At 41.2% G+C, this 16,207-nt stretch overlaps 1 protein-coding gene across 1 annotated transcript in view; it reads right to left on the bottom strand.

Moving 5' to 3' along the window:
* Positions 1-16,207, bottom strand: part of LOC103744804 (ATP-binding cassette sub-family A member 17-like) — a 112,732-nt gene that overhangs the window by 7,137 nt on the left and 89,388 nt on the right. Inside the window, 4 exon segments of the mRNA XM_008846654.2 lie at positions 750-937; positions 10,994-11,182; positions 12,300-12,422; positions 13,095-13,273. Coding sequence (XP_008844876.1) covers positions 750-937; positions 10,994-11,182; positions 12,300-12,422; positions 13,095-13,273 — 679 coding nt within the window.

Raw genomic sequence — 16,207 nt, 5'->3', positions numbered from 1 at the left:
TCTGCCTCCCAAGTGCTGGGATTAAAGGCGTGTGCCACCACGCCTGGCTGTCTTATATATATTTTTTAACTCACCTAGCAGTTACTATGTGCAAATCTCCATCCTAAACTTTGCAAATGTAAAGCCGTTTGCTCTTCAAATTATGTAAGTAGATACGAAAAGCTGCCTGAGACTCAAGCCAACAGAGTGTAGAAGGGACAAGGACCCTTCATCTGATACCTGCATTCACTCGGGCATAGTTAGCAGCATCTCTCCACTTTCCAGTTCCAAGCATGTAGTACTGCTATGTACCCACAGAGGCACAGTATACATACAACATGAGGGGAGGAGAATCTTTGATTGGGCTGTGAGTGCCTTGCTTTGTGTAAGCTAATTGGAATTAGGGTTCTGTCACTGATAATAGTGACAGAATACCTTAGTTTCCTCAGCAGACATAACCAGGATAAGGTAACTATGGGTTTAATATAAAGCCTACCCAAAATAGGAAGCCTGACATGAAGTGGAAGGAAGAAAGGTCTGCCTATCTTATTGGTACAATCACACATGGTGTTATATACCTGTTCTCAGCTACAGAAACACCTTTAGCTAGGGAAAGAGGTCAGTTTCCCTCCACCTCTCCCCCAGTGGCATGAACTACGCAGCTACTCTGTGCCTGAGCTAACAGGTTTTACTCTTCATTCCAGTACTAAGAACTGGGGCTCACCTTACAACTGGAGGTAAAAAAAGCTGAAGGAACCCCCAAATCTCACCTGTAAGTCTTTACCAGCTTGTCGGCATATGTACACAAGGACAAGTCCTCAAGGATCTGGTTCACACAGGTGCTGATATGGCACTCAGGGATGCCCCGGATACGTGCATACATGGCCAGCAGCTCTCTTCCAGTCATGAAGTTCAGCAGGGCATCAAACTCAGGACAGTAACCAATCCACTGCCGCACCTGAGTTAGAACACAGCCCCAAGAGGGAGGTGCATCAGAGTGAAACCTCTTCTGGCTAGGCTTACCATACCCCCAACTCAGCAATGCCTGGACCCTCCCTTGGCCTTGCCTCCTAGTTCATCTTTTGTCTGCCATGTAAACAAACATACAACATGAGGGAGCCCTATGTGGGATGATAATAATGCTGGGGAGTCTTGGGTCGTGGCCTTAGTTGCTGGTGTCTGTAAACAGGCTGCTTCTGCAGGATGGGTAAAGTGTTGCGTGGTTCTTTTTTCCTGCCTGCATGGCCTAAAACAAAAGTACCAAGTACCTCCCTACTTTGGGAGTCCAGAGGAAAGATTTGATTTTCCTCTTTCCTCTCTTAAAAATTATTATTATTATTATTATTATTATTATTATTATTATTGTGTATATGATGAAGGGGGGATGGGCACATGTATGGAGATGAGAGGACAACTTTGTGAAATTGGTTCTTTCCTTTTACCTTTAGATGTGTTTGGGAGATTGAATATAGGTTGCCAGGCTTTGGGGCAAGCACTTTTACCCACTGAGCCATCTTGCTGGCCCTTATTTTTCCTCTTTTGAAATATTTCCTATTAGACATGTAATCTATAAATAGATTTTGTGGAGAGATGACTCAGTGGTTAACAGCACTGGCCGCTCTTGCGAGGACCTGGGTTCAGTTTCCAGCACCCACATGGAGGCTAACAATGGTTTGTAACTCTAGATCCAGGGGATCCGACACCCTCTTCTGACCTGCGAGGGCATGACATGACACAGGTGCGTTTACATACATGCAGGTAATACACTCATACACATAAAATAAAAACAAATTTTAAAAAATATTTCATTTATTATTTTTATTTTATGTGTATGTATGTATTGCTTGCATGTAGGTAAGTACATCCATGTCGTGCAATGCTCATGAGGACAGAAGAGACTGTTGGATCCCCTGGAACTGGAGTTATGGATAGTTGTTAGTTGACATGTGGGTTCTGGGATTCAAACCCGGGTCTTCTGCAAGAACAGTCAGTGTTCTTATCTACTGAGCCATCTCCAGCCTCTAAATAACAAATTTTTGGGGGGAATCTTTTTTGAGACAGGGTCTCCTTGTAGCCTCAGCTGTCCTGGAACTATGTGGACCAGGCTGGCCTCGAACTCACAGAGATCTGCCTGCCTCTGCCTCCCAAGTGCTGGGATTGAAGGCGTGCACCACCACACCCAGCTCAAATAACAAATTTAAAAAAAATAAAAAATAAATAGATTTTGTGAAGTGTTTATATAAAAGCTACTGAAATCTCTGACCCTTATGTCTTCTTGTGTTAACACAGGGTCCTACACAGACATATACTCCCAGCACAGGATTGTTTGTATACTTTTGCCAAATGGCATTTTACTATATGTACCATTGCTCAGTGTGCAGTATAACTGAACATTACATTTCAAAGGTCTTCCTATATCAGCACATAAAGACCTTTTCCTACTCAGTTTAACTGCTACTCATCCAAAGAAGGGTTTTTCAAAATTTATTTTTTTAATATTTTTTTTTTGTTTTTTAGAAGAAGCATTTCATTACAGCTTTAAGATACTCAATAACAATTTCCAGAGCAAAGATACATCTCTTTCAAAAGTGGCTATAAAATTTTTAGGTTCACAGTTGAATTAATACAGTTTTACAATATTGAGCTCAGTATAAACCCTGTAAGACATAAAATTGAATGAGTTTTTAACCTTTAAAAAAGATCTCCATTTCATTTTAAAATATAGTTTCTTACAGAAAGACTCATTGCTTTTGCTAATAACACTTAGATGTTAGCACATGCGTCTCTACTCTATATGTATCTGATTATTACTAGTCATGATCAGTTGCACTCAGATCCTTGGCACCTGTGTATGGATATAAAGTCATCGGGTAGATTTCAATGGTAATGTTTATCATCTCTACTACTTAACAATGACATAAATTTTATGCTTCCTCCTTAAATATAACTCATTTTTAAAATTTGTTGATTTTTTTCTGTGTGTATATCACACAGAACATCCCAAACAACCTTATTCATCTATATACCCACTTCCCAGATGGCACCCTCCCATAGCCTCCCCCCCAAGCCCTTTTTCTCTGTCCTCTCTGCTACTGTCTGCTGTGGTGTTGGCACCCCTAGCCGTTCCCCAGTACTTGTCCTTCCAGTGAATCTAGTCAGCCTATCTAGAAGTCTCCTTTTGTTTTAGGAAGGTCAGCTGTTCCTCATCTAGCAGCAATCAGTTTTCAATATTCCTTCAGATAAGATTGGGGTCTGCTGTTCATTTTCCCAGTTTTATGTTGTGTTACTATCTGGGAGTCACTTGGGCCACCCTGGCCAACAACTCAGAAGAAGGTATCTCCTATCTAGCATTGTTTCTTGTTATATAGCCTTTAGCAAAACATGTGGACTCTTAAAAAATTATATTGGCTCCTTTAATCTTTGGTTATACTTACCTTTTTGGGTGTTTAAGGCCATACAGTTGGCCCAGAAAAACCAATTTATTTTTACTCTTAAGGCTGCTGTTTGAGGATCTGTTTCTCAGGGGTAACATAGGCTTGGGAGGAGGCCTGGCTCCTTTCTTTTACCAGTTCAGTCTATGTGAAGATAAGTCAAAGGTCCTACTCAACCATAGCTGGCTTTGCTTGGAAGCATAGAGGAAATGATTCCTCTGTGTTGACCCTCCTTTTTGTAGACTGGACACTGGTTAAAGTCCATCTTTTGGGGTCTCCACGGCCTCCTTAATCAAGAGGACAGGTGACTCACCACAGTTACAGGACATTTTGAAAGATGCTTATAGTCCCCTGGCACTAGTCGACTAGGAGGGCAAGGAGCTAAAACTGTCATTTCTGTCCCTCTGTCCAAATTAGTATAGGCCTCAAAGTATATCTGTTAAACATCCAAGACGGTTAGTTCTACCAGTTTGGTACTTTTAATTACCATGTGCCATGCAGATAAAGCTTGGGCAAAGACCAATTGTTCTCAGATAAACCTTGCCTAGACATATATTTCTTGATCTGGTATGTATAATTTGTCTGTAGGTTGTTGGACTATGGTTCCCTCTGGTTGTTAAAAGTAGCTAGGCATTATTTATCTCTCACATTGTCTAACCCTTCAATCATGGTTTCAACAAATAAGGTGCCCCCATTTTATAAAAATAGAAACTGTTTCATAAAATAGAAAGGGAAGGACCACTACCAAACTCATTCTATAATGTCAATATTATCCTGATATCCAAACAGGATAGATAAGGGCATAACAAAGAAAACTACCAATTTCCCTGATGAACACAAATTAAAAAATTCTCAGGCTGGGTGTGGTGGTGCATGCCTTTAATGCCAGCACTCAGGAGATAGAGGCAGGCAGATCTCTGTTCAAGGCCAGCCTGGTCTACATAGTGAGTTCCAGGCCAGCTGGGGCTATAGGGAGACCCTGTCTCAAAAAGACCGAAAAAAAAAATTCTCAATAAAATTCCTTTAAATCTTGCAAGTCAAGAACACATTGAGAAGACTGTATACCATGGATGCAAAGTTGTTTGACACATACTAATCAGTGTCAGCATATAAATAAATCTACAGAAACCACATAATCACCTCAATGCAGAAAAGACCTTTGATAAAGTTTAACATCCCTTTATGACAAATCTCTGAAGGAATTAGGGACAGAAGGAACATACCTCAACATAATAAAAGCTTTATATGACAAACCTATAGACAACATAATAATAAATGTGATAAAACTGAAATTATTTTCTCTAAAATATATGCAACAAGACAAAGGTGTCCACTCTCCTCCCCATTAAATATGGTGCTCAAAGTTTTGGACAGAGCGATAAAACAAAAGAAAGAAATAGAGATAAAAATAGGAAAGGAAGAAGTCAAATTATCTTTCCTTGCAGATGATATAATCCTATATTTAAAAGATTCTAAAGACTCCAGACCTGATACTTTCAACAAAGTCAACAAAATCAGCATAAAAATATTTGCAGCTCTTCTATATACAAAAAAAAAAACTTGCTGAGAAAGAACCCCTGGGGGTGCGAGGATTCCATTTGTTGTTGTTGTTGTTGTATTTTTGAGACAGGGTCTCCCTGTAGCTCCAGCTGACCTGGAACTCACTATGTAGACCAGGCAGGCCTCAAACTCACAGGAAGCTGCTGGCCTCTGCCTCCCGCGTGCTGGGATCAAAGGCGTGCACCACCACGCCTGGCTCCCATTTGCAATATATATAATTTTTTTTTGGCTTTTTGAGATGGGGGTCTCCCTGTAGCCCCAGCTGTCCTGGAACTCACTATGTAGACCAGGCTGGCCTCCAACTCACAAAGATCCTCCTGCCTCTGCCTCCCAAGTGCTGGATTAAAGGCATGTGCCACCACACCCGGCCCCATTTGCAATATTTTAAGAAAACCAAAAATACTTAGGAGGAAACCTAACCGGGGATATGAAATACTTCTACAATGAAAATTTAAGACAATGAAGAAATTGAAGATCTCATATTCATAGATAGGCAGAATTAACTACGAAAATGGCATATTACAAAAAAGCAATCTACAGATTTAGTTCAATTCCTTTCAAAATCCCAATACGGTACTAGAAAACACAATCTTAAAATGCATATGGAAACACAAAAAACCCTAAACACCTAAAGGAATCCTTAGCAGGAAGGGCAATGCTAGAGGTAACACAAACCTCATTTCAAATAATATTACAGAGCCATAGTGACAAAATTGCACAAAATATACATGTAGATCAACAGACTACAATAAAGGACTCACAAATAAACTGACATAACTATAGTCACCTGATTTTTGACAACACTGTCAAAAAATACATTGGCAAAAAAGACAGCCTCTTTAACAAACGGTGCTGGGAAAACAGGATTTCCATATATAAGGATGGAACTAGATCCAAATATCTCACCCTATACAAATATCATTCAAGATGGATCAAAGACCTTGTTATAAGACCTGAAACTTTGAAACTGCTAAAGGGAAACATAGGTAAAGCACTTCAAGATATAGGTATAGACAAGGTTTATCTGAACAGAACTCCACTGTCACAGTAGTTGACAAATGGGATTACAATAGTTGACAAATGGGATTACATGAAATTAGTAAACTCCTTCACAGCAAAGAAAATAATCACCAGAGTGGAGAGAGCCTACAAAATGGAGAAAATCTTTGCCAGCCACACATCAGAGGATTAATATCCAAGACAAATTAAAGAACTGTAAAAATTAAACATTGAACAATCCCCACCAATCAATAAATGGGATAATGAACTGAATAGATAGTTCTCAAAAGAAAAAGTACAAATAGTCAACAAATAGTTAGAAAAATGTTCAATGTCCTTAGCCATTAGGAAAATTCGAATTAATATGTTGTGGGGTGCTTCACCAGAGAAGACCACTCAGACAAAGTTTTGCTGAATGAAAGTCGTTGCTGGCCAGTGCTACTACACAAGGATGTCAGAACCCAAGTAGCCCCAAGTCATCTCTAGGGTAAGCTTCTATACAGAGAAACCATGACCAGGGGTGAAAAGTTTAAGTTCCCAAGCTTACAGGCGGAGAGCCCCCTTAATAATTTCTATTCTATTAAGTAACAATTACTATTTTGCAGAAGCAAGCCAAGCATAACCTACAGAAGCCATAAATCTGCAGTTAGCAGGTGCTCTCCAGGACACTCTGTACCCAAGACAACTGGAGTCTAGCTGACCTGTGTTCCCATACCCTGGGCCAACTGCCTGATAATTTCAGAGACTAGAGTCAGTCTAAAGTTTAACATGGTGTTGCTATGGTCAAGAAGGTGCCCTATTACAAATATGGCTCTGTGATTTCATCAGCTGGTCAGAATGGCTATCATCAAGAAAACAAATGATGGGGTTAGAAAGATGGCCTAGCACTGGTTGCTCTTGAAGAACAGGGTTCAGTTCCCAACACCCACATCGCATGGCTCAAAACTACCTGTAACCCCAGCTTCAGGGACTCTGATGTCTTCTGGCTTTTGTGGGCACCAGATATGCACATGGTGCATATACATACATGGCAGACATTCACACATACATAAATCTTGGGGCTGGGTGTGGTGGTGCACGCCTTTAATCCCAGCACTCAGGAGGCAGAGGCAGGAGGATCTCTGTGAGTTCAAGGCCAGCCTGGTCTACATAGTGAGTTACACACACACACACACACATACACAAACACACACACAACCCCCTACACACACACTAATAAAAAAATAAAATAAATCTTAAAAAAGAAAAAATACCACAAATGCTAGAGGATGTGTTTAGACAAAATTCACACTTAACTTTTGTTTTTTTTTCATTCATCATTTCTTTCTACATCTTTGAGCTTCTTTCCTTCTAAGCCTTCTGCCTGAAATTACTTTTCTTCTTTCTTTCTTTCTTTCTTTCTTTTCTTTCTTTCTTTCTTTCTTTCTTTCTTTCTTTTTTTCCTTCCTTCCTTCCTTCCTTCTTTCCTTCCTTCCTTCCTTTCTTTCTTTTTTGAGACAGAATCTTACTCTGTAGCCCATGATGGTCTCAAATTATGGCAATCCTCCTGCCTTCCAATAGTCCTAAGTGCTGGGATTATAGTTGTGAATCATCACACCCAGTTGACATTTTTTCAGTTTTATGGGTGTGGTATATGGGTGTGTGTTCACATGTGGAGTCACAAGGTTGATATCAAATGTCTTCCTCTACTTCTCTACCTCGTTCTCTAATATAGATTTTTTTTTTTTGTCTTTTTGAGACACGGTCTCCCTGTAGCCCCAGCTACAGAACTCACTATGTAGACCAGGCTGGCCTCCAACTCACAAAGATCCACCTGCCTCTGCCTCCCAAGTGCTGGGATTAAAGGTGTGCACCACCATGCCTGGCTAAAATAGATTTTCAAAAAGATTTATTACTTTTCACTGTATGTGTGTGTGGGGGGTGTCTATGAATGTGGGTGCCCATAGAAGCCAGAAAAGGGCATTGGATCTCCTAGAACTGGAATTACAGACAGTTGTAAACTGCCATGTGAGTGCTGGGAACTGAACACAGGTCATCTGCAAGGGCAACAAGTGCTCTTAAACACTGAGCCACCTCTTCAACTCCTCCACCCTCTTTTTTTTAACTTTAATTTTTTTAATGTATATGAATGCATTGCCTACATGGCTGTAAGTGCACCCATGTCATGCAACGCCTGCAGAGGTCAGAAGAGCACGTTGGATCCCCTGGAACTGGAATTACAGATGGTTGTTAGCTGCCATGTGGGTGTTGGGAATGAAACCTGGGTCCTCTGCGAGAGCAGCCAGTGCTCTTAACCACTGAGTCATCTCTCCAAGTTCCCACTCTTCCCTATTTTTTGAGACAACTCCAGCTCACTGAACCTGGAGCTCACTGATTCAGAAAAGCTGAATGGATAGCCATTCCCCAGGATCCTTTTGTCTGCCCTACAGCACTGGGGTTAGAGTCTCACATAGAACCTGCTGCCTTTTTGTGTGTGTGTGAGTGCTGGGGATGCAAACTCATGTTCTAATGCTTATGCAGCTGGAACTGGACCACGTGATCCATCTCCCTAATCCCCTGAAAGTGTCTTTACAAATATTTTGTGTGTATGGTACTGGTATTGAACAAAGGACTTCGTACATGCTAAGCAGGTGCTATCACTGAGGTACACCCCAAGCCTCCAAAATGTCTTCCTCCTTAAAGAATCATTGAATGTAGTATATTACTGCTCTAGGGTAAGTTATTTCCTACATTGTTGCAGTCTTCTGTTCAGAAGTCTGATGCCAGTTTAAGTGCTGTTCTCATGAGGATGACTTTTTAACTCTGGGTCAACTAAGATTTTTCTTTCTTTTAAAAAATTTCTTTGGACCTGTAGAGATGGCTCAGTGGTTAAGAGCACTGACTGCAGGGTTAGATTCCCAGAGGACAGGGTTTGATTCTCAGCACCCACATGGCGGCTAACAACCATCCTTAAGTCCAGTTCCAAGGGCATCTGATGCCTTCTGATCTCCTTAGGCATTGCATGACACAGGTGCACTTACACACATGTAGGCATAACACTCATACACACAAAATAAAAATAAATTTTTAAAAATTTTTTCTTTATTTATTTTTATTTTATGTGTGTAAATGTTTTGCCTGCAAAGATTTTACTTTCGTGTTTGATTTTGTGAAGTTTTATTATAATAATGGTCCTAGGAACTGATTTCTTTTAATTTATCCTGATTAGAAGTATTAGGACTTCATTTATTTATAATCTGATATCTTTTACAATTTTGAGAAGTTTTAGCCATGAACTTCAGATATTTATCTCCCTTCTTTCTGAGCTTCAACCACACACATACAAAACTTTCGGTGTGCTTTGTATATAATGTATCTATAGATACTTTATTTATTTATTTGTTGTTGTTGTTGTTGTTTGAGATGGGGTTTCCCTGTAGCACCAGCTGGCCTAGAACTCACTATATAGACCAGGCTGGCCTTGAACTCACAGAGATCCACCTGCCTCTGCCTCCCAGTGCTGGGACTAAAGGCGTGCACTACCATGCCAGGCTATCTACTTTAAAAGAGGTTATGGAGACTGGCTTGCACAGTTAAAGAATCTGAGTTCTACAGTTCAATGCATAACCCAGAGTTGGGCTGAACATGCAGCTATTTGGGAAGTATCTGCAAGTAGATGGTTAAAGGTCTGAGCAACAAAAAGGACCAAGCAGGAACAGAGTGTACAGTGGACTCTACACACAGCACCTAGGAACACCACACTCTCTGGGAGTCAGATATGGTGGCACACATCCACAAGCCTAACTTTTGGGAGGCAGAAGGATCGTGGGTTTGAGGTTAGCCTGGGTTATATCACGAGAACCAATCTCAAAAAAAAATAAAAGAAACACTAAATGAGTCTGAGAAAGACGTGTTAGTGATCAAGAATAACAAGGAGAGAGGGAAGCCATAGAATCAGCAAAAGGGGGCTTGGGCTTCAAGTTGGAGAAGGCTGGCTTTACTAAATGCTACAGAGAAATCAAGAAAGATGCAGTGTCCTAGTTTGTTTCTCCATTGCTGTGACAAAACACTCTGACCAATACCAACTTGGGGAGGAAAGGGTTTTTTTAGTTTACATATCCCAGGTCACAGTTCATCCAGGAGCCCAAGGTAGGAACTCAGGGCAGGAACCTGGAGGCAGGAATTAGAGCACAGGGCATGGAGGAATGCTGCTTACTGGCTTGCTCCCCTGGTCCCTGCTCAGCCTGCTTTCTTATGCAACATAGGTCCACCTACCCAGGGGTGGCACCACCACAGTGGGCTGGGCCCTCCCACATCACTCAACAATCAAGAAGGTGACTCATGGACATGGCTACAGGCCAGTCTAATGAAGGCAATTCTCCAATTGAGGCTCCCACAACCCAGGTATGTCAAGTTGATACTAAAGCTGTCCAGCACATGCAGATTTTAAACAAGGCGTCTCAGGGCTAGAGAGATGGCTCAGCAGTTAAGAGCACTGACTGTTCTTGCAGAAGACCTGGGTTTGATTCCCAGTACCTACATGGCAGTTAACAACTAACTTTTACTACAGTTCCAGGGGATCCGGTGCCCTCTTCTGACCTTGGCAGGCATTGCACCACACAGGTGCACTTACATGCAGGCAATATACTCATACACAAAAAATAATAAGTATTTTTAAGAAGGAGTCTCTTCTTTTAGAGTAACTAAAGTAGAAACAGGCTCAGGAAGAACAGATTTGAGATTTTGGAGGTGGAAGCCTCCATAGACCATGGCTGCTGACTAGATGACTTGGAAGTGCCTTGAATGGCAGGTAGATGTGTGCCACTCATTGCTAAGGAAAGACAGGAAGGGAAGTGGAGATACTATGGGAACTCATTGAGTTTCTGGTTCCTGTAGACAAAAAAGATGGTGTTGTGTAAGCAGCTGGACATCTGACCTGAAGTTCAGAGAGGCATCTAGGATGCACACGAAAATCAAGTTCCATTTCAGCTTCCTGACCTGAATCCTGTGTCAACCTCCCAGATTTATTTCCAGGCTACACCTACCTGCCTTAGGTTAGTCTTGATGTTGAGACCCTCGACAAAGACATCCCCCGAAGTGATGGGCTTCTCCCTGGTCAGCATTTTGAAAATGGAAGACTTCCCAGCTCCATTGAGGCCAAGAAGGCCAAAGCATTCTTGTGCTTTAACAGTGAAGGACACCTTGTTCACAGCCAGCACCTTATCTTCATAGATCTGAGATATCGAAGACAGGAAATGCAGAGAGGAGGCTGGCAGAGAGCAGTCACTGCATATGCCTCCTAATAGGTCTGAGCTGCCCTTGGGCCCATAGAGCCTCCCATTACCCAACCTACATTCTCCTCCAACCACTGTTCCTAGCAGGGCTCAATAAAATTTCCTTTGTCCTACAGTTCCTGAATATTGTAATCTTAGCTCTCTGAGGTAAGTAAGCTTTTTCCTCTCTTGTCCCTGAAGCAAACAAAAGCCTTTGAAGTTGCCTAAAGGTTTTTTTGTTTTAACCACCAGTAGCTATAGGGAGACATGACCAACAACCTTGGGGAATAATGCTACAAAATTCCTGGATGTTTGAAGGATCTTTCAAAATTATTCCTAGGACTCTTGGGGGCACTTGAGAGGCTCCATTGAGCTTCCACAGCTCAAATCCCACTTGACTCCCCATAAATGTCTTCTTGATCCAGGAGAGGTCGAGTCAGTCATGTCTCTCCTTCTAGCCTTCCTTGAGTTTTAACAAGCATGGCTCTCATTTCCTCTCAAGTCCTTCTGTCATTCAGGGGACCACAGAAGAGACAGTAAAGGGTGCATTCTCCATCTCTGGGTGTAAAAATGAACTTCTAGGTATATTTCATTCTCAAGCAGAGAAACCTTATTGAATCTGTCTCTGTTGGAAGCCATGTGTCATTATGGGTAGGCCACAAGCCCATCAGTAGGCTGATTTAGTATGTAAAATGGCCATAAGAAAAGTGGTCTTGGGGCCAGGCATGGTGGCACATGCCTTTAGTCCCAACATTTGGGAGGCAGAGGCAGGTGGATCTCTGTGAGATTGAGGCCAGCCTGGTCTACATAGTGAGTTCTAGGCCAGCTGGGGCTGAAGGGAGACCCTGTCTCAAAAAAACAAAAACAAAAAAAAAAAACAAAAAAAGGAAAGAAAAGAAAAGTGGTCTTAGCTTTAAAGCCAAGTATGAGAGCCCCTCACAGTGGCACATACCAATAATCATAGTATTCAGGAGTTTGAGTAGGAGGATCATGAGTTCAAAGTCAGTGTAGGCTACATAGCAGAACCCTATCTCAAAAAAAACAACAAGCAAAAGAATAAAGCTGAGTCTAACTTTACCTTTGACACTTCTTTAACAACAAGTGGATTTTGCTTTCGTATACTTTCCAAATTAACCTTGATGATTTCTGCCTCTTCTATTACATCTTCATCTTCAGACTCTGTGACATCTTGGAACATTTCCTACATTCCCGAGACAAGGATGAAAAAGTAACTGTTTTTGAGCGTAGAATGTAGATCTTGACTGGAGGTAGAAGGAATGGGACCTCTCTGGAAAACCTGAAGGTACTGTAGCTGACCACAGTGCTCATGCACACACTACCACTCAGTCTCAGGAGCAACGTCAGGTATCCAAGATTAAGTTTATACTGACGTGACCATGATGGGGTAGGTACACAAGTCACATAGCATCAATTTTTGCTTAAAGCTCAGGAATGTCAAGCTCATTTCCTACTGTTTCCTCTGTAGACCTTGGCCTCTAGAAGATTCTCATAGAGCCGACAAAACAGACTATTCTCTAGTCTAGTTCATGGTTGAGTGGGGAAGAAGTGTTCTGCAAGATAAGTTGTTCCAGTAAGCCAGGGTCTTGTTCTTATTCAGCTCATGAGCTGGCCCTTCAGATACCTCAGATGACCAATATGTGGACCAGGGTCACGGGGGCTGATCCAGATTCTCTTCCTCTGGATGTCCCTGGGCATCAGCTGTCACTGTTCTGCTATGAGATTAGAACAGATGGCCAGATGGCCTCTGGGCTTCCTCTCATGAGGAAAATCAAGGCATCTAGAGAACATAGAAGGAAGCTCTGGAGCTAGGCATTAACCTATCCTCAGATGACTTATATGCTAATCTACTCACCAAATTTTGCTTCCTATAGAAGTTAATAATCCTGGATTTCAGTAACCAGAACATATCAGTTTCAATGAAGAAAAGCAGGATGATGTATACAGGTCCCAAGATAGCCAGGGCTGCCAGGTACTTCCCTATCCCAAGGGATTCCCAGGCATAGATTTTTTTTTGGACCACATAGCCTTCTACTAATATAGGATAAAACAGATGTTAGCATACTTTAGGTGATTTGTGAAGGTATTGTTTAACTTTACATATAGTAAATAAATTCACATGGTGACAAATATCACTAAAAGAAGCATTATTGTCATTGGTGCTATCACCACATCCTAGGAAATGGTAAACATGAATATTTTGTTTTCCTTGTTATACCCAATGTTTTATAAAAACAATGTAATAAACTTGAGCATGGTGGTTCACATTTGTATTGTCAATACTCAGGAGGCTGAAACAGGAAGACTGCTGTGAATATGAGGCTAGCATGAGCTATTCAGCAAGTTCCAAGCTAGTCTCTGATTTAAAAATCACAATAAAAGATGTTTTTCGCCGGGTGTGGTGGTGCATGCCTGTAGTCCCAGCACTCAGGAGGCAGAGGCAGGAGGATCTCTGTGAGTTCAAGGCCAGCCTGGTCTACATAGTGAGTTCCAGGACAGCTGGGGCTATAGGGAGACCCTGCTTCAAACAAACAAACTAACAAACAAACCAGCTGCAATGAGAGAAAAAAAAAAGATGTTTTTCATGCTGTATAGCATAAATACATATATTTTTTCCAAATAAAAAAATAAAAGGGAAGCTGGGCATTGTGGCACACACCTTTAATTCTAGCACCCAGTAGGCAGAGGCAGGCAAATCTGTGAGATCAAAGCCTGGTCCACATAGCAAGTTCCTGGACAGCTGGAGCTACAGGGAGACTCTGTCTCAAAAAGAACAACAAATGGGGGCAGGGCGGAGTGGAGGATAAGTATGGCAGTGCATGCCTTTAATCCCAGGACTTAAAAGGCAGGGACAAGCAGATCTCTGTGAGTTCAAGGCCAGCCTAGTTGACAAAGCAAGTTCCTGGACAGCTAAGGCTACATAGGAGACCCTATCTATAAATAAATTAATAAATAATAAATAAATAAATAAATAAATAAATAAATAAATAAATAAATAGGCTGGAAAATGTAGCTCAGTGGTAGCATGTTTGAGGCCATAGGTTTGAACCTCAGCAACCAAAATAAGCCCCATTAATAATAAAAGACTTCTTGTTTATATACCATGTATCTTAAATACAAAATACTTATATCCTTGAGTATCCTTTCAATTGTTAATCCTCCTGAAACTGAACTGACCACTTGTATATAGAAAAATCTCAGGAGTAGACTGGGAGGTTGCTCAGTGGCAGGGGGCTTGTTTAGCATGCAGGAGACTCTGAGGTTCCACCTCCAGCATGGCAAAACCAAACCACATCTCAGGGGGCTCTACTCTCTCTTTTTTTTTTTATCTGATCTGCCTTAAAATTTTATAAATATGCATATTTTAAAATTATACAGTAAATACATGGTTATTGGAAACAAGAAAAAAAGGATAAAGTAGGCAGTAAAAGCACTTTTTCATGCCCCCAAACACTGTAATCATTGCTACAGTTTTGTGCATAATTCTTCCATATTTTCTACCTTTTTTTCTGGTATTGGTGCTTAAACCCAGGGCATCATGCATATTAGTCAAACACGCTACTACTGAGATACAGTGCCATCCCTAAAGTATAATCTTTAAATTTTTTAATTACATTTTATTTATTTGTGTGTGCATGTGGCTGAGGAAGCCACATGTGTCATGTCACATGTGGAGATCAGAAGAAAACTTGTAAGAGTTGATTCTCTCCTTCCACCATCTGGTTCCCAGGGATCAAACTCAGGTTTTCAGGCTTGGCAGCACGTGCCTTTTCCCCCTGAGTTAGTTCATTGGTCCAGAGACTATTTTTTAAAATGAAAATGGAATAATACTATACATTATTTTCTTCAATGTGCTAGTTTCATTTAATAATATATAATGGACACTGACCACATGAGGACATACAGATGAAAATAAGTTTTTGATACTTGTATCTTTTCTTTTTTTTTTTGGAGACAGGGTCTCCTTGCAGCCCCAGCAGGCTTGGAACTCCCTATGTAGACAGGTTGGCCTCAATCTCAGAGACCTGCCTGCCTCTTCTTCCTGAGTTCTGGGATTAAAGGTGTGTACCACCACATATAGCACTTGTTTTTTTTAAAATTTTATTTATTATTTTAATTTTATGTGTATGTGTGTATTGCCTGAATGTAGATAAGTGCACCCATGTCATGCAGTGCCCGTGGAGGACAGAAGAAGCTATCAGATCCCCTGGAACTGGAGTTACAGACAATTGTTAGCTGCCATGTGGGTGCCAGGATTCGAACCTGGGTCTTCCCCAAGAACAGTCAGTATTCTTAACAGCTGAGCCATCTCTCCAGGCCCCACACCTGGCACTTGTATTATTTTATGTTGTGTATGTGTACCAATTGGTCACTTTTTGGTCACATGCAGGTTACAGTTTTTCCTCAATGTGATATTGGTCCCAGGATTCCTCATCAACCCAAATTTATAGATTCTTAAGTCCCTTACATAAAATGGAATAGTAGACCTAGTTAGTCCTCTCTATTCATAGGTTCTGCATCCATGGGTTCAACTAACAGGTAGGGTGCCAAAAATTTTCAGAAAATAAAAACTACATTTATACTGAACATGAATATCTGCAGACTTTCCCCTTGTCAGTATTTCTTTTCTTTTTCTATTTCCGTTTTTTTGGTCTTTTGAGACAGGGTCTCCCAGCTGGCCTCAAACTCACAGAGATCTGTCTGCCTCTGCCTCCTGAGTGCTGGGATTAAAGGCGTGCACCACCACACCTGGCCTAGTATTTCTTAAATAATACAGTGTAACTACTATTTACACAGCATTTACACTGTATTAAGTATTATAAGTAATGTAGAAGTAATTTAAAGTACATATGAGCAGACTAGGGTATAGCTCAGTGATAGAACACTTGCCTAGTATGCCCAAGACCCAGATTTGATCCTGAACAACACACACACACACACACACACACACACACACACACACACACA

Source organism: Nannospalax galili, unplaced genomic scaffold (assembly GCF_000622305.1).
Source record: "Nannospalax galili isolate Female #2095 unplaced genomic scaffold, S.galili_v1.0 scaffold471, whole genome shotgun sequence".
Lineage (NCBI taxonomy): Eukaryota > Metazoa > Chordata > Mammalia > Rodentia > Spalacidae > Nannospalax > Nannospalax galili.
This window is presented reverse-complemented; position numbering and strand designations above follow the sequence as displayed.